Source organism: Rutidosis leptorrhynchoides, chromosome 1 (genome assembly GCF_046630445.1).
Source record: "Rutidosis leptorrhynchoides isolate AG116_Rl617_1_P2 chromosome 1, CSIRO_AGI_Rlap_v1, whole genome shotgun sequence".
Taxonomy (NCBI): domain Eukaryota; kingdom Viridiplantae; phylum Streptophyta; class Magnoliopsida; order Asterales; family Asteraceae; genus Rutidosis; species Rutidosis leptorrhynchoides.
In genome coordinates, this window is record NC_092333.1 from 664,153,373 (window position 1) to 664,173,903 (window position 20,531).

The 20,531-nt window shown below is 32.4% G+C and overlaps 1 protein-coding gene across 1 annotated transcript; it reads right to left on the bottom strand.

The window, feature by feature from the left end:
* Window positions 1-37: 37 nt before the first annotated feature.
* LOC139850670 (uncharacterized) lies at window positions 38-3,520 on the bottom strand. The gene is made up of 8 exons (XM_071840228.1): window positions 3,260-3,520; window positions 3,029-3,158; window positions 1,203-1,699; window positions 1,035-1,115; window positions 750-944; window positions 577-660; window positions 421-492; window positions 38-310 (listed from the first exon to the last, which is right to left on the bottom strand). The coding sequence occupies exons 1-8, from the start codon at window positions 3,518-3,520 to the stop codon at window positions 38-40; spliced, it is 1,593 nt and encodes a 530-aa protein (XP_071696329.1).
* Between the last annotated feature and the right edge of the window lie 17,011 nt (window positions 3,521-20,531).

Below are 20,531 nucleotides of genomic sequence, written 5' to 3' on the forward strand. Positions count from 1 at the left end.
TTGCAGCCTTCTAATATTTCGTCTCCCTTTTTGGCTTCTAATGTGACCAGCGTGACATACGAGCCCACTGTTTCTTTACCTTTTTCGGGGCGAACTTAAATCGAGTCCAGCTCTTGCGATGCTTTGAAGCTTCACGAAATAGACCTGAGGCTAGAGCTTGTTGAAGCCACAGGTCAAATTCGTCCTCTTCATCATCTGTCATTTTGGAGCCCCATGGACATCTGCTTGACCCGCATTTCTGAGTTGTATCCACCCCAACCATGCTAACATGAAAACTCGGCCTATGCGTGTTTGGCCTACAAGCCATCCCCTGTCCACAGTAAAAAATAAATAAAAAAACTTTAAGGTCACAATCCTAAAAGAATTACAGTACACCACTTTGACCCATTGCCCAAGATACATGACAACCCATTTTGCTACCTGACAAATGGCCCATTCTGACACGTCAAAGATCTTGCTCTGAGCGCACACAAACGCCTGTGGAATTTCGATCTGCATTGAAGCACACGTTAAATTCCACATCAGCATTATGCATCATTACATATCGCAAGTTCCAAATTGTTGAAAATATTAAACCTTCCGAGACAGATTGGAGCCGAATGAGCCATTATATTCGACCCATCCATCCCCATCCCTGGCCTGATGATATTGACAACAATCCTGAAACATATACATAAACATATATATCTAAAAATGGTGGAAATATAATCTTTAATCTTTTTTTTTTTCAAAGAAACAATCACGCGCACCTGGCACCATCGCGCCTTCAACCTCGTTCTATTAGTACATATCCATATATGTATATTACCACATTTTGTGCATTGTATATGTTTCAAATCATCTGAACAGTAATTAGTACTAGCAGACGTGTGAGACAAACTCTTCGAATCTTCGTTTCTCAACTGCTCGTCATATTCCCTCTTTTTCAAATAATTAGAAAGAACCTGAATGGTCGTGTCATTCAACGTTCAAAATCTCTACTGTTAGAAACATAATCTAACAAATCCTGCAGTAAATTAGAAAAATATACTTGCCTCATACGCGCATTGAACTTTTTTGAAAGATTCATCTGCTAATGAGCTTCCCATGTTTTTATCAGGGTGCACAAGCATGGCCTGACAACAAGTTATTACTTATTATTGATTTAAAACATAAGCTAAATCGAATGGGTCACAATTGTCACCTCTAAAAAACTGTCTTACCTTCTTCTTATATTCCTTCTTTAACAAGGTAGCATCGATCTTATTGTATCGTGAAAAACCCAGTGTTTCGTAGTGATCCACACAAGCAACGATTCTTTTCATCTCGTTAGTTGCGTTTCTCCCCCTTTTTACTACCGAGATTGAAATTATTGAACTTTTCTTCTGTTTTTTCATGAACGTTGTAATAGCTTCTGGTTTAGTCGAAACTTTACACGCACCCACCTGCTCAAATTTATCTGCATGAACACAGAACTTGCTTTCGGCTAGGATCTCTTGTTCAACAAATGACTGTGGAACTGTTGGCTCTTTAAACTGATCGGTTTTACGAAAATCATCACCCCATTCGTCAATGCAGATTAACGCATCACAGGATAGGAAAGCAAGGTTAATCGATATTAAAACTCCACTCCAACCAATTTGATGTTTTGCATAGTAGATCTCGTAAACCGTTGCCACTAAAACCACTAACCTTGTATGGTTAAATGAAAATAAGACACCTGCCACACACAAGAACAGAACGCTCTTATGAATGGATTGATTCCAGAAACATGTTACCCTTTATCAAGTCAATTCAACGGAGATTTTCAGGGGCATGGAAGGGCCTTGGCCCCCACAATAATAATGAAACTTGTAGTACTTTGAGTTACGGGCCTTTGGGCTTTTGAAACAACTAAATCGGAGTACGTATGAAGGAGTTATGATCACAATGGTGAAGGCTCGCCAATGTTGTGAGCTGTCACCGTTTTAGTCATATCTCCTTCGTACGGATTCTTAGCTGATTCAAAAACTCAAACGTTCGTAACTCAAAAGTAGGGATGACATCAGGTCGGGTTTAGGTAATCCCGGACCCGAACCCGATTAAGAAACCTCGCCCCAAGCCCGGCCCAAAACCCGTCTGGTCCCCATTTACTTACATACTATCGGGTTTCGGGTTTCCCCACGAGTAAACGGGTATACCCGATTAGTCATTATGTATGTATTTTTCAATAAGTTACCAAATTAAAATATCGAAAAATAACTTAACTACTTCATGTTTAAAGTGTTATAAAATATCACATACAAAAAGTTGATTGAAAAGTTTCTAAAATACTCAAATACACAAAGTATATAAAATATCATATCTCGAAAACTTGTTGTATATGATTATATTGAATAAAATTATACTCGTTTTGAAAACAAATAAGAGAAATCTTTCATACATTAACAATATAATACTAATACTAAAATTTTACATAAAAATTATTATTAAAATTCCTCAGGCCTGGTATACGGGTATGCGGGTCGGGTAAACGAGTTTGTATCCAAACCCATACCCGAACCGGGAATTTTTTTGTAACCATCCCCATACCCGGCCCTTGACCCGACGGACTGGGGTCAGACCCGGCCCTATTATAACGGGTTTCGGGTTTTCCGATCGGGTACGGGTCATTTTGCCATCCCTACTTAAAAGGTTACAAATTTTTACCTTAAGTTCAGACGCTCCTGTCTGGGACAGGCCCTATCTTGTCTGGCACATCACCAACGTATTAAAATTTTATATTGTATGTTAGGATCATGTGGTCTGATAAAACATGTCATCCGACCTCCTATAAAATTCTTCTAGCTCTCTGGAGTGGATGAATTTTTTAAAGCTTACAAGGAAACGAGTCAAATGGGTCAACCCAAACCAATTACGACTTTTAGTATATTACCCATTTTGACCCATTACTAAACATGTCATTCATTTTGTAATTTCTAGTGCTATTAGTTGTCAAAGTAAACAAGAGCAACCCAAATGACATTTAAAAACACCCGTATACCGTAATATCAGAGAAAAAACAGCTCACCTCCAACGATTAACAGCGGACCAGCGATAAAGAAATTAGCATATATCCGCAAGACCAAAATGGTAAAAAGCCCTACTATCAATAGACCAGGAGTATAGCCCAAATAGTGGACAGCACACACAGCAGCTCCCTGTAACAAATCATCAATCAATTCAATAGAATTTATAAAATACAAAGTAAAAAGTACATATTTTCCCAAGTATATACAAAGATTCATATAATATAACTTACTGTAAAGATTATAAGATACAACAATATGGACATTGATGTCAAACTAAGGAAGAAAGACCATATGATAACAAACAATGCAGCTGTGCCCAAATCGAAAAGTGATTCACATCCACGAAAAAAACATTCTTTCCACCGAATAACCAACAAACATAACAATGTACCCAATCTTTCAAATCTGTAACAAACATCAGGCCAATGCTGAATAACTAATACACTGAAATCGTAAGCGACGTAGCACAAAAGATTTTGTATATCCTCCATTATGATCCAACAATGTGGATCATGTAAAACATACTAATGAAATATGTGAAGAACCTAGCTTTATTTAGTTGCATCGTAAAAGAGTAACTGTTAATAATAAAAAAAAGATTAAATTGCTTCACATGTACGTTTTCCAAAAGAATCAACAAACAATAGTACCAGTCCTGTTTTCACTTTCTTTGAACAGAGAGAAAAAAAAATAATAAAATAATAAAAAATGAGAATGATAATGATGTTCATAATGGTCTAATGTTCTTTTTTTTTTTTTTTTTTTGGTTCCAGAGATATAACTTAACTATTTAGTATTACAGTGGTCAGATTTTGATAAAGTAAAATCAAAATGGAATATGCTCAAGAACATGTATGGATTTGAAAGAAAAAGAATATAGTAAGTACACAATGTAATTATGGTGTTTGTGAGTGTGGGAGTGACATGGGGATGGCAATGGATGTCCGATCCATCGGATATCCATTCGATCCGATCCATATAAATGAATATGGATGATCTAAATGTATGCTAAATGGATATGGATATAGATATGGATGATGTGGAAATTTATTGGATCGGGCATGGATGATAATTTCTCATCTATGGATATATCCATTTACCACCCGAAATACATATTTACTTAAATATATGTGTTTACATTTACATATTCTTATATATGTACACTATAAACTACTAAAATGTTATCGAAAATACAAATTGTGAAGATACAGCTATGTGAGTATCATTAAATTCGTATCTCTTGCATATATTACATATCATTGTTAAAAATATTTTGATGATTTCATTTCATAATAGGAATATTTTTGAAAAAACTTAACATTCAACGAACATCCGTTTTCTTGCTTCATCCAACGGATATGTAATGAGGGATCTAATGGCTTAATTTGAACATATTGAGAATGGTACACAAAGTGGAATGAAAACTCACGGTAACCAAAAACTCACGAATGAGTGGATACGAAGGCCACAACCAAAACTCTCTGTATTATTTAATTAATAAAAAACTACCCTAGAAACTCTCATACGGAAGCTATATAACGTAACAAGCAGATAAGTTAATAGATAAAAATAAACTTTTAAAATTTAAATGCAATTTGACTTTTTCACCAATTAATCTTTGTTATCCTATTCCCACTCGGTAGATACCAAGTCCCAAATCCAGACTTTCTTGTTTGGCCCAGATATGTTTCAGTTCAGCCCAATATCCCTCTGAAACGACCCGTCCATATTACTATAAACGCAGTACGTTCTCATTGGTTCCATAGCGAGGTATTTGACCTCTATATGATACGTTTTAGAAAATATTGCATTCGTTTCATAAAAAGCACGTCATTATTATACATAATGCATGTTTTAAACAAGTGGGCAATTATTTAAGAAATAATCCCCAAAATACATCGGTTTCCAAATACTACACACGTGACGTAACAGTCGAATATAATACATGACAAAGGTTTTATTGAATGCAACACTTTATTTAAATAAAAGTATGAGACTCCATGCACAGCTTGCTCAGATAATGCAACAGCGGAAGACTTTCTTAAGGACCTGAGAATAAACATGCGTAAACAGTCAACACAAAGGTTGGTGAGATATATAGGTTTATCATCGATATAAATATAGACCACAAGATTTCATAGTTATAAATATATGTACACTCGCAAGTGTATAAAAGTATTCTATAAGTTGTTGAGCGCTTCGGTAACTATACTTAACCATTAATGTGGCATATTCCCTTCACTGTACCAAGTGTAGTAAAAACGAAGTACTATGCAACCATTTACGATACTAGAACGACTAGCCCGGTTGGGGTTGTCAAACCCGATAGATCTATCAATAGGATTCGCGCTTACATGTTCTTACAACATGTAAATATTAGTTACCAAGCTATTAGGGAAGATATGCAAGGTGGTACAACTCAACGTAGAATATATTTTAAGTACTTGTGTCCATGGCATAAAACATAAAATGCATGTATTCTCATCCCAAAATATTTTTAGAGTTTAAAAATGGGACTATATACTCACAGTAGTAAAAGTATATTAATAATAAGTTTTCAACTTATTTAAAATATGACCGTCGTCCTTGGATTCACGAACCTATAACAATAATAATGATTCAGATAATAATGCGACATATGAATAAAATAAACAAGTTCATAGAATACTTATATAATAATTTTTAACATTTTATGTTAGTAGTCCAATATATATATATATATATATATATATATATATATATATATATATATATATATATATATATATATATATATATATATATATATATATATATAATCTTAGAATTACCCCACGACGTATTGTATACGTATTGTCTTTGCATCAACCCATAGACGTATTGTATACGTATTTTCTTAGAATTAACTAAGACGTATTGTGTACGTATTGTCTTAGAATTTATCAAAACGTATTGTATAATTATTGTGTTAGGACGTACCAAGAATATTATTATACATATATACATTCACAGAATTAACCAAGATTATAATATTTTGTTATACTACTGATAACATGTCCAAATATATATATATAGGATATAAGAAAAGTTAACAAGGATATGGTTAATATAGTTTTTATAATATAAATTTCGTCCATACAACGTTAATTTTATCAGATTTTGTTTTGCTTGCCAAATATTCATTACAACTCCGTTTAAAGTGAATCAAATTGCTATGGATTCATTAAGAAGTGAATTTTACAAAACCAATTCAAAAAGTTCATCCCAAGTAGTAATTTTTAGAGCTTTACCCTCTTTTTATGTCGGTGGACAGATTTGGAAAAATCCCGGCATCCACCCAATATATGATTTTTGATAAAATACTTCCACTTTGTCTAAAATCATGAAAAAAATACTGGAAGTCTTATTTACATATATTAACATATTTCCAAAGTCTTAGCCTCGAACTCAAAGTCTAAGATAGGTTTTTAATTCCCAACCCAAAACAGCCCGCTTTTTACCGAATGGAGATTAAAGGATATATGTTAAGTTTCAAGGTGTTCTTCATATGTACAATTTATAAGTTCTTATATTAACTTAATATAACATCATAATACATATAAATAAGTGTTATTAGAGTTAAGTTAGAAAGATTAGATTAGTTTTTCAAACAAGCTTGGTGTTCACCAAAACAAGTTCTAGTTTTTACAAGTTTTATAAGTATAATAAGATAGCAACTATACAAGGAATTGAACAAGGATTTTGAGAAGTATTTTACCTTGATTATGAAGAGGAAAGTTGCTGAGATTAAAGTATGATATAAGAGCATTCAAGTGAAAGGACCCGTCCTAATCCACCTGGACGAAGTCATCAACATTTGGTCCCATTGCGATGATCGGCTCCAAGTAATGTCCTTATATTGAGCAAATGCACAGCGGAAGACTTAATTCGTACCTGAGAATAAACATGCTTTAAAGTGTCAACCAAAAGGTTGGTGAGTTCATAGGTTTATCATAACAATCATTTCAATATGTTAATAGACCACAAGATTTCATAATCATAAACATAATACACTCGCAAGTGTATGTAAAGCATTCTAAGTGGTTGAGCACTTGGTAACCATACTTAACATTTAATCAACGTCGCATATTCCCTTTATTATGAAATCTCACTACACCGTACCAAGTGTAGTCACCAAAACGAAGTACTGTGCAACCGTTGAATACTGGTCGTCCAGTCCGGTTGGGGTTGTCAGGCCCGATAGATCTATCAACAGGATTCACGTTTACAATACCCATGTAAATAGTAGTTACCAAGCTACAGGGAAATATGCCAGTGGTACAACTCAACGTAGAATATATTTTTAAGTACTAGTGTCTATTTTGTAAACATTTATAAAAGCAGCGCATGTATTCTCAGCCCAAAAATATATATTGCAAAAGCAACTAAAAAGGGAGCAAATGAAACTCACTTTTGCCTTGAAGGTATTTAATTCGACTTGATCTCCGATAGATATCACGAACCTAACCATATATATAATATATCAACATATTTTCTTTTTAAGTAATCGTTACATATATATATATACTTTTAATATTTTTCTTAGTCCGTAGTTATCATTCCGATGTTAGTGGTCCACAATTAGTTGCTTAAATAAAATAAATAAAGACCCTATCGTATTCGTATTGATCAGAATTAATCTCGACCCATGATACCATGTTGTCAAATGACGTGTTGCGTACATAAAGTACCGTGTTGTCAAATGACGTGTTGCGTACAATCATGAGGTCTTATGATTAATCTTCTCCTGTTGCTTACGGGTGGTCCTGAAATATATAAAATCAAATCATAAGTAATTATATATAAAATATCATATTAATTAGAAAAGATATGATTAATTTACTTTTTCTCCAAATATTTTCGTAGCTAAACTTGCTTCGGATACCCAATCTTGTTTTAGTCGTAGTTTCTTCATTACAATTCTATTTTTGTTGGTTCAACTTGCCACTTCCTTGGATCGAGTCAAATTTTAAGAATATGAACTAAAAATACCTTAGTTTGTATTCGAAATCATAGGTTATAGGTCAAACTTTGGTGAAACTTATGAAAGTGATCATTTTCCATCATAAAAACAACATTTAATGATCATTTTTCTAAAAATACTTACACTTTGAGTTAAACCATGAAATTTTTATGTGTTAACATATTCGTAAGAAATATCATTTTTCCAGAACATGAACTTCCAATTCAAAGTTCAAGATGGTTTTTAATTATCCAACCCAAAACAGCCCTCGGTTGCACTCCGACGACGTAGATTCAGTTTTTAAGATGTTCTTTGTAAAACCAAGTTATATCTTGTTAGGTTAGCATATCATTATGATATATTACAGGTCTTGAAGTGTTTTAAAAGTCAAGTTAGAAGGATCTATTTAGTTTGCGAACAAGTTTGAAATCATTCAAACTATGTTCTTGTTGTTAAAATTTTATACCACAAAATAAGATAGCTATATGAATATGAATTGAATAAGATTATGAACAAGGTAACTACCTCAAGTTACTTGGACAAAGTTACTGCAAAAGATAAGAAATAATCTTAGAATCAAATAGTGGTGGAGTTAGATCAAAAGGTTGGAAGTAAACTTCTTCAAATGGGTGGTTATTTTGATATGTTCTTGAAAGAGTCTTCTTATGGTGTTTAAGGCTTGTAATTGAAGCTAAATGATGGGGAAAATGCTTGGAGATGATCAAGTATGAAGTTAGGAGTATTTTGAGAGAGAAATGAGGGTGTAGGTATGAGAAAATGGAGTGAAGAAATGGTGTTCATTTATAAAAACGTTTTTAGTTATTAAAGAAAGAAAAGGATTCCTAATTTTGTTTTCTTACTAATAATTCATACTACTTGACAAATTCTAGTTACCTCATATCTAGGGCAGTAATAATGTTGATTAGGATGTTGATTTGATGTGTATATACCAATAGTAAATACGTATAGAAGCTGGGTATGATACGGGTACATATACCCTAGATATACGTATAGAAATCTTGAGGAAATGGAACGAGAATTCAAATATAGCTATATTTTGTGAATATACTTATATTGTTTTATGTATTTAAGTCCTTAAAAAGTGATTAAATACATTATATATACGATACATGTATAAGCATTATAGATTATAAGTATATATATCAAAGAATGTTACGTATAGTCATCGTTTTGAAAACTTAAGTTAGTAGTTTCAAAATATACTTATAAGTCATTGTCATTAGTACACAATGAGATGTTAAACCATCCTTAAATCATTTTAAATATATATAAATACATATTGATGTCGTAGCGTGGGGGTATGAAATAGTTTATATTTTTACTAGGAAAAGCGATACAAATTACACAAGTTTTAATTATTTATTTACAAATGGGATATACCTAAACCTTGTTACAACACTATAGGCAGTGTACCTAATCGTAGAGTAGTATAGTTTTTAGGAAGTCCGGTTCGTTCCACAGGGAGCGGGCTTATTGCACACTATATTTTTAAACAACTATATTTGTACAAAATATATATAATTATATATAATAATATAGGTTTGTCGATTTATATTTTAAGCGAAGCGTAAAGTAAATGACGATATTTAACTAACAATATAAAATAAATAACAATAATTAAAATGACAATAAATAAAAGTACGAGGAAAAATGAAATAAAATATATTATGCTTATTTAAACTTCCGTAATCATGATGTTTGACGTGTTGATTTTAGTTTTATGCCCATGGGTTAATTGTCCTTTGTCCTGGATTATTTAATATGTCCGTATGGTTTTTGTCCATAACAGTCCATCGGTCATAAATTTAAAGTGCGAGTGTCCTCGTCAAATTATCCTTATACCCGAAGTCAAATATTTCAACTAATTGGGGACTTAAACTGTAACAAGGTTTTAATACTTTGTTTAATAATTACACCAGGATATCGACTGCGTGTAATCCAAGGGTTAATACTTTGTTAACAATAACGCCAAGTGTCCTTGTACATAATTTCACCCCTGTTTTAATAATTCCATAGACTATTAATCCATTCCCGTGTCCGGTTAAATGAACGATTATTCGTACATATAAATATCCCACCCATCGTGTCCGATCGACTGTATATGGTTATTTATAGGGACGTCCAATTGTAAATATTTATATTAAAATTAACAAACTATCATTTAGTTAAACAAATATAAAGCCCATTAATAGCCCATAGTCTAATTTCCACAAGTGTCGTTCTTTTGTCCAAACCCCAATTATGGTACAAAGCCCAATTACCCTGTCTTTAATATTTATTCCAACATCATGATTACTTTGGCTCAAATAAGCATAATAATAACTTAAGTACGAGACATTAATTTAAAAAGGAGAACATAACTTACATTGAGTATTTATCGCGTAGTGTTACACGGACAGAATTTTGACTTCAAAAACCCGTAAAATAACCTTTACATAACCCGAACTAATCTAATATAACACTAATCTATATTATATATATATATATATATATATATATATATATATATATATATATATATATATATATATATATATATATATATATATATTTAATTATATTATACTACGGAGTATTATTATTATTATGTTTTTTAAACTCGCAGAATTCGTGACCTTTTATAGGCATTCTGATTTCTGACAGCTCCGCGAGTCGTGGAGTTTTTGGCCTTCAAACTCCGCGAGTCGTGGAGTTAGAAAATCCAGCTCACAAACTTTTGGCTCCTAGCTTGTCGACATAATAAATATATAAATATAAAATATAAATAATTAATATATTTATTTATATATTATATTATATTCTTGTGCATAGTTGACTTGTAATTTTTGGTCCGTTGCGTCGGGCGTTGATAGTTGACTCATGTCCCGGTTCCGAATTTTCGAACGTCCTTTCGTATAATTTAATATCTTGTACTTTGCGTTTCGTAACTTATACTTTTATCATTTTTAGACGTTTCTTATCAATAAATTGAACCACTTGGATTGTATCTTGTACATTTGAGCTTTTTGGTCATTTGCGTCTTCAAATCGCCGTTTTCGCCTTTTATCTTCGCACTTATTTAATATAAACGATTACAACTTAAAATAGGACAATTACAACTAAATAATTTACATATTGGGAGGATATTGCTACTAAATATATGTTCATTTGGAGCACTATCACATATATATACACAAACGTATAATTATCGTATGTTATATAGTTCGTGATATCATCGGTCATATTGGACGGTCAAACGTTGTGTAAAACTCTTTTCAAAAACACAAGTCTCAACAATTTGGATTGCTTATCATGTTGGTATGGTTTAATTTATGTAAATATTAATCTCATAAGTATAATTTGGTCGGAAAATTCTGGGTCATTACAGTACCTACCCGTTAAAGAAATTTCGTCCCCGAAATTTGATAGAGGTTGTTATGGATAACAATAAGAAGGTTTTCATGACAAATATAAGGTGATAATGGAGTTTTATCATTATTGAGTAATGTAGATAAAACGATTCGATTATGCGAAGAATATAAATGAGACTATCGTAAAAGAGTGAGATGAGTAAAATATATTCGTCTTAACCGATGACGTAGTTATGATTGATTTCCGGGATTTAAAGGATTTAAAGAGAATCTTACGTAATAAGATTTGGTTCTTTGGTGATTAAGGAAATCAGGATCTTCTTTGATTATATGTAATAATCTGTTTCGATTGCTCTGTCGGATATTTCACTATAAATTCACCCCTTCGTTTCCTTATTTTCCACGACTCACACCTTCTATTCTTTCTCCCTTGATTCTTACTTTAAAGCATTCATCAATATGCTCCATCCAGTCCTGATTCTTGATATACTCCTAACTTTTATATCTGTCATTCTTCTTTTTCATCTACCACCAGAAGAATCTATTTACTTCTACTATACTCTTGTGTTTATAGTGTTTCTAATTCTCCCGTGTCTCTATATTGCTATCTGCATCGATATACACGGTTTGTAATTTCGAGGTTATTATCGGAGTTTATATTCTTCCTTATTTTTCGGAGCTTCATGCTTTCGTTTTCTCTTCCCGACTTCGAGTCAAGCGAGTAATGGTCCGGAATTCGTAGATATGAAATTCAGAATGAACATAGCTAATGCTCTAAGAAGAAAATGGTAATAGAACAATTTTGATTTGTTAAATTACCAGAATACCCTGGAGAAGACCGAGTCATCCAGAAAAATATTCTCTTGATATGTTTAGAGATTAGATAGAATATAAGAGTCGTGTAAATGGCACATGATGACGGTACTGTGAATCATCATGCTTCATTAGAAACTCAACATGACTTACTGTAATATAATGACGTTGATCAAGTGTCATTATATTATACTAATCCATGCTTCAGTTCCCAACACTACTTCAAAACATTCATATTTTAAACTCGAAGGTTTCAGAATTTAGAAACTAACACAGTTTCTTTTATGTTGCAGATATTACGGAGAGATAAATGATCTCAGATAAGAATAGTTGTGAAAATATCGCCAGAAATATGGAGGATATTTATAATAGAACATACGAGAATATCTTAGAATTTCTAATATCAATGGATGATGAAGAAGATTTGTCTGTGAAGGTTTAGAATGAGAAATAAGATGTTTGCTAACGATTTCAGCAGGCACAGAATCATTTGGATTCTTTGAAGGCAAAATTATTCTTTGTGATTTGTCCACGGCTTTCTTCATAGTTTCGCATAATCCCTTTTTCGGTACTAAATTTTCTATCGAGCGTTCCTAACACTCCTTTCTTTATCATCAAACTTTTGGCCATTAAGATCATCTACAACATGCTGCTTCGTCAGCATTTTCAAAGTTAACTGATCTGGGTCATCGGTTATCAAACCGAGGTAGTTTCAGGAGAATTGTGTTTTTAGAATGATTAATCGCTGGTGGTAATATTGTGGAATATAAAAGGTTCCTCAGTAACAATAAAGAGTACGCATATATATCGCGGTTATAATAAAGTTGTTTCGGATGAAAAGTCGGAGTTGACTTGCTGGAGCTGTGACAAAATTCGATACTTTGGAAAGGGATTGCAAAACGATATTCGGTAATAACAATGTCAAAGGAACTAGAACAGATACGTGTCAAATGTTTACTCAGTTTCCGAGGGTTTTTCAGGTGCATAACTATATGCATCAATCTTTTCTTCCGTAGATGAAGTGCGGTTGGTTTATCCTCTCAATTGAGGTGTTTTTAAGAATCATGATAGATTTGAACGCTGATTGTAATCGTCGAGATACAATGAGGTTTAAGATGAAATCAAGTGGCAATCTTGAAGAAATGTTTAGTTTCCTATGTTATAATCAATATTTTAATTCATTTTAATTGTCCAATGTCATTAGTCCACAGTCGATAGTCCATAGTAACAGTCCAATAATTTATATATAGTTTAATATATAATATACGAATTAATTAATACGTGTCGTGACCCGTATACGTCTCAGACTCGATCACAACTCAAACTATATATATTATTGTAGAATCAACCTCAACCCTGTATAGAGAACTCGATCATTACTGCATATAGAGTGTCTATGGTGATTCCAAATAATATATATAGATGCGTCGATATGATATGTCAAAACATTGTATACGTGTCCCGATATTTAAAGTGCGTAAAATAATTACAGAAATTAAATGACGATAAATAAAAGTGCGATAATTAAATTGCGATAAATAAACTGCGGTAAATAAAATGTAATCAGTTAGCTAGGAACAGTTAGCTGGAACAGTTAGCGTGGATTCTTAACAAAAATTTTCATAGTTAATTTGTTTGTTTCTAACAGATTTTATTTTGTCATATGTTTTCTTCATATGCCACTTGTTGGATTCTGGGAAGTCAAAATCCAAATATGAAATTGAATGAAAATGGTTATTCTGCGGTGAACGGATACGTATATCGGTGGTTGTAAGTAGGATAGTAAATGACTGTTGAATCAGCTTCGACGAATGTACAATGTAACTTATTAAGATGAAATCTAATTATTCCTCGGGTATTACGTACCCGTAAAAAAATTTCACCATTAATATTTTGTACAAAAGAACTTTTAATTACAATCTTTATGAAAACATATATACATATATATTTTTTTCAGATGAAATCATGAATTTAATGAGTTAATATGATATTAATCTCATTTGCTTTTCGGCTTGAGCTAGAATAAGAAATCTCTAAAACTTTTTGAAACCACATATTCTTCGCAGAATATCAATGAAGTTATGGATCAATACTTCATCGTTCATTATTGTTGGTACTCCTTAGTATCAATGGTGCGTATGATGTTGATGTTTGTGGGACAGATTATGATGTCGAGACGTGTGATACGGATGTTGTTTGTTAGTGGTGATGATGGTATTGTTGATGTTATTGATGGTGGTGCTGATTATGCTGCTGGTGCTGTTGCCGGTGTTTGCAACCTTCGCACCATGTTCTCCAAAGCCGTCACGCGAGCGCGAAGTTCGTTAACTTCTGCTAGTACACCGGGATGATTGGCGGTTGGAGCGAGCGAATGAACAAGATTTGTAATATGGGATAGTATATAATCGTGACGAGATACTCTAGAAATGAGAGAGAAAATGGTGTTTCGAATAGGTTCGCCGGTAAGTGCTTCAGGTTCATCGCCAAGAGGGCAATTTGGTGGATGGAATGGATCACCTTCTTCTTGTCTCCAGTGATTTAGTATATTACGAACCCATCCCCAATTCATCCAGAATAGATGATGGGAAATTGGTTGATCCATTCCGGTGAAGCTGCTTTCGGAGCCCGAATGGAAATTCATATCGGCATAACTGTCGGAATCTGAAGAATTCGAACTAGTTGCGGAATCCATCTTGTATAATGGGGAAAATGAATTTTTGGTATGGAATAGATTATAGGAGTTAGATTTGGTACTCTTCAATACATAATTTACATATGTATATATAATACCAAAATCCCGTAAATTACGGAGAATCTTTGAAAAGATATCAGTCAAAGTTCGCAATAACAGATATGCTAAGATAAGAATTCGTCTATACACTATCAATGCAGTAAATGCAGTAAAACGTGTCTAGACTTATGAATGATAAGCAGGAAATTTCCTAAGGATGATAAGCAGATGATTTTCGACTAGAAATGATAAGCAAAACTTTTGACATGTAGACACGGTCGAAGTCTAGACTCATTAATTCATCCTAACAACTACTAGTTAGACACACTAATGCAAGACCTGATTCGCTACGACCACCGCTCTGATACCAACTGAAAGGACCCGTCCTAATCCACCTGGACAAAGTCATCAACATTTGGTCCCATTGCGATGATCGGCTCCAAGTAATGTCCTTATATTGAGCAAATGCACAGCGGAAGACTTAATTCGTACCTGAGAATAAACATGCTTTAAAGTGTCAATCAAAAGGTTGGTGAGTTCATAGGTTTATCATAACAATCATTTCAATATGTTAATAGACCACAAGATTTCATAATCATAAACATAATACACTCGCAAGTGTATGTAAAGCATTCTAAGTGGTTGAGCACTTGGTAACCATACTTAACATTTAATCAACGTCGCATATTCCCTTTATTATGAAATCTCACTACACCGTACCAAGTGTAGTCACCAAAACAAAGTACTGTGCAACCGTTGAATACTGGTCGTCCAGTCCGGTTGGGGTTGTCAGGCCCGATAGATCTATCAACAGGATCCGCGTTTACAATACCCATGTAAATAGTAGTTACCAAGCTACAGGAAAATATGCCAGTGGTACAACTCAACGTAGAATATATTTTTAAGTACTTGTGTCTATTTTGTAAACATTTATAAAAGCAGCGCATGTATTCTCAGCCCAAAAATATATATTGCAAAAGCAATTAAAAAGGGAGCAAATGAAACTCACTTTTGCCTTGAAGGTATTTAATTCGACTTGATCTCCGATAGATATCACGAACCTAACCATATACATAATATGTCAACATATTTTCTTTTTAAGTAATCGTTACATATATATATATATACTTTTAATATTTTTCTTAGTCCGTAGTTAGCAGTCCGATGTTAGTGGTCCACAATTAGTTGCTTAAATAAAATAAATAAAGACCCCATCGTATTCGTATTGATCAGAATTAATCTCGACCCATGGTACCATGTTGTCAAATGACGTGTTGTGTACATAAAGTACCGTGTTGTCAAATGACGTGTTGCGTACAATCATGAGGTCTTATGATTAATCTTCTCGTGTTGCTTACGGGTGGTCCTGAAATATATAAAATCAAATCATAAGTAATTATATATAAAATATCATATTAATTAGAAAAGATATGATTAATTTACTTTTTCTCCAAATATTTTCGTAGCTAAACTTGCTTCGGATACCCAATCTTGTTTTAGTCGTAGTTTCTTCATTACAATTCTGTTTTTGTTGGTTCAACTTGCCACTTCCTTGGATCGAGTCAAATTTTAAGAATATGAACTAAAAATACCTTAGTTTGTATTCGAAATCATAGGTTATAGGTCAAACTTTGGTGAAACTTATGAAAGTGATCATTTTCCATCATAAAAACAACATTTAATGATCATTTTTCTAAAAATACTTACACTTTGAGTTAAACCATGAAATTTTTATGTGTTAACATATTCATAATAAATATCATTTTTATAGAACATGAACTTCCAATTCAAAGTTCAAGATGGTTTTTAATTATCCAACCCAAAACAGCCCCCGGTTGCACTCCGACGACGTAGATTCAGTTTTTAAGATGTTCTTTGTAAAACTAAGTTATATCTTGTTAGGTTAGCATATCATTATGATATATTACAGGTCTTGAAGTGTTTTAAAAGTCAAGTTAGAAGGATCTATTTAGTTTGCGAACAAGTTTGAAATCATTCAAACTATGTTCTTGTTGTTAAAATTTTATACCACAAAATAAGATAGCTACATGAATATGAATTGAATAAGATTATGAACAAGGTTACTACCTCAAGTTACTTGGACAAAGTTACTGCAAAAGATAAGAAATAATCTTGAAATCAAAGAGTGGTGGAGTTAGATCAAAAGGTTGGAAGTAAACTTCTTCAAATGGGTGGTTATTTTGATATGTTCTTGAAAGAGTTTTCTTATGGTGTTTAAGGCTTGTAATTGAAGCTAAATGATGGGGAAAATGCTTGGAGATGATCAAGTATGAAGTTAGGAGTATTTTGAGAGAGAAATGAGGGTGTAGGTATGAGAAAATGGAGTGAAGAAATGGTGTTCATTTATAAAAACGTTTTTAGTTATTAAAGAAAGAAAAGGATTCCTAATTTTGTTTTCTTACTAATAATTCATACTACTTGACAAATTCTAGTTACCTCATATCTAGGGCAGTAATAATGTTGATTAGGATGTTGATTTGATGTGTATATACCAATAGTAAATACGTATAGAAGCTGGGTATGATACGGGTACATATACCCTAGATATACGTATAGAAATCTTGAGGAAACGGAACGAGAATTCAAATATAGCTATTTTTTGTGAATATACTTATATTGTTTTATGTATTTAAGTCCTTAAAAAGTGATTAAATACATTATATATACGATACATGTATAAGCATTATAGATTATAAGTATATATATCAAAAAATGTTACATATAGTCATCGTTTTGAAAACTTAAGTTAGTAGTTTCAAAATATACTTATAAGTCATTGTCATTAGTACACAATGAGATGTTAAACCATCCTTTAATCATGTTAAATATATATAAATACATATATATACACAAACGTATAATTATCGTATGTTATATAGTTCGTGATATCATCGGTCATATTGGACGGTCAAACGTTGTGTAAAACTCTTTTCAAAAACACAAGTCTCAACAATTTGGATTGCTTATCATGTTGGTATGGTTTAATTTATGTAAATATTAATCTCATAAGTATAATTTGGTCAGAAAATTCCGGGTCATTACATCAAGTGTGTGTTTTTAGTTTAAGAAAATGTGGAGTAAAAATGAGTTAAAATGGTCCTTATTTATAAGCTTATAATTTTGACTTTTAGTGAAAATATCTAAGATAAGTTAAATTGTATTAAGTCATGCATGACATATTAAATTGATTAGCTCATGGATGACATATTACACAAATAATTACAGATTTCTATTGGTATATACCAATAGTAAATACTTCTAGAAGCTGTGTATAATACGGGTAAAAATACCGTATAAATGCGAGTAGAATTCTTTGAGAAAATTGAACGGAAATATGAGTATAGCTATCCTTTATATGTATTGGTATATTATAAAGTGTATTCAATACTTGTAAGGATGTATTTACACTCGTAATACATTATATGTAAATACATTTTAACATAAGTTAATTACGTCGTTTAAATAGTAATATATATTGTTTGAAAACTCTTTAAATTAGTAGTATATATATATATATATATATATATATATATATACTTTGTTAATATACTTAATGAGATATTTAATTATCATATTTTCAAGTTAAATATATATAAATCCATATATATACACAATAATTAAACAATTAAATCAAGTTATGACGTTCGTGAATCGTCGGAATAAAAGGGTGACCAAAAGCTTGTGTAAAACTCTTTCCGGAGGTTCAAGACTTATTAAAATTCATTGCTTATCAAGTCGGAATTATTAAATCATGTAAATAGTATAATCAAGTAGTCGGAAAAATACGGGTCGTTACAGTACCTACCCGTTAAAGAAATTTCGTCCCGAAATATGATCTAGATCGTCATGGCTGACAATAAGTATGTTTTCATGACGAATACGAGTTGGAAATTTAGAGTATTATCATCAGTGAGTAATATGGATAAAACTATTCGATTATGTGAAGTGTATGAGTGAAACTATCGCAAAATAGTGAAATGAGGAAAGTAAAGATTCGTCTTAACTTTTGACGTCATCACGGTTGATTTTCGGATTAAAGAAAATCTTTGTAATCTTAATAAGATTTGATTCTTCGGTAATTAAGGAAATTAGAATTTTCTTCGATTAGGTGCTTTAATATGCCTCGATTGCTATGTCTGATATATCGCTATAAATTAACAACCCCTTCGTTTCCTTATTTCCACATCTCTCATCTTCTATACTTTCATCCTTAATTCATACTTCCAAAACATTCATCAATATGCTCCATCCGGTTCTAATCCTTGATATACTCCTAACTTTTATATCCGTCATTCTTCTTTTTCATCTGCCGCCAGAAGAATCTATTCACTTCTACTATACTCTTGGTTTTATAGTGTTTTTAGTTCTCCCGTGTCTTTTCGTTGCAATACATATTGATATACACGGTTTGTAATTTATGTATTGTCGTCGGGCCTTATATCTTTCCTTATTTTTCGGAGTCCCTGCTCGTGTTTTTCCATAATCATTGACATCTACGGTTAATGGTCTTTTCTGTTTGCTGCGATTTATACCTCCTTTCTATTTCGGAGCTTCATGCTTTTGTTTTCTTTTCGCAAGTAAGGGTCCAGAATTCGTAGGTATGGAGTTTCGAATTATCATAATATGCAAAGTAGAAAGGAAAGGTAGTAGCACGATTTGATTTGTCAAATTACCAGAATATTCGGAAAAGACCGAATCATCAAGAAAATATTTTCTTGATATTTTGTTAGAGGTTAAATAGAATGCAAGAGTCGTGTAACATGGCACATGATGACGTTATGATCTGTGAATCATCACATTCCATTTAGAAACTCGCCATGACTTACTGTAATATAATCACGTTGATCAAGTGTCATCTTATTATACTAATGATAATGCTAAAAACGAACATATATTTCATAGCATTATTCCTCAAGAAAGACAAGCTTTTAGTTGCAATTGTTCTATTTACAAGTGATATTCGTTTAAATAATAAAAGGTGAAGACAAAAGACAGATTCGACGATTTGAAGACGCAAACGACCAAAAAGCTCAAAAGAACAAAAGACAATCAAAAAGGTTCCAATTATTGATAAGAAACGTCTCGAAATCACAAGAGTACAAGATTCAAAACGCAAAGTACAAGATATTAAATTGTACGCGAGGACGTTCGAAAATCCGGAACCGGGACTAGAGTCAACTCTTAACGCTCGACGCAACGGACTAAAAATTACAAGTTAACTATGTATATAAATATAATATAATATATAATTAATTATATTAATTATATATATATTATATATATATATTAAAAACTGTCGGCAGCCAGAAACTCCAAGGGTGTGAATTGAAAATACCTCTCCGCGACTCGCGGAGTTTGAAGGGCTTTTTGCCGCGAGTCGCGGAGCCCCAAATTTCACTTCTGGCTATAAAGCCAACCGAATTCTGATCGAATTTATCATCATTTTTTCTTCTCATTCATACGAAGTAATATATATTTATATTTATAATTTATATTTTAATTTTAATTATAATTCTAATAATAAGGGTATGTTAGCGAATGTTGTAAGGGTGTAAGTCGAAATTCTGTCCGTGTAACGCTACGCT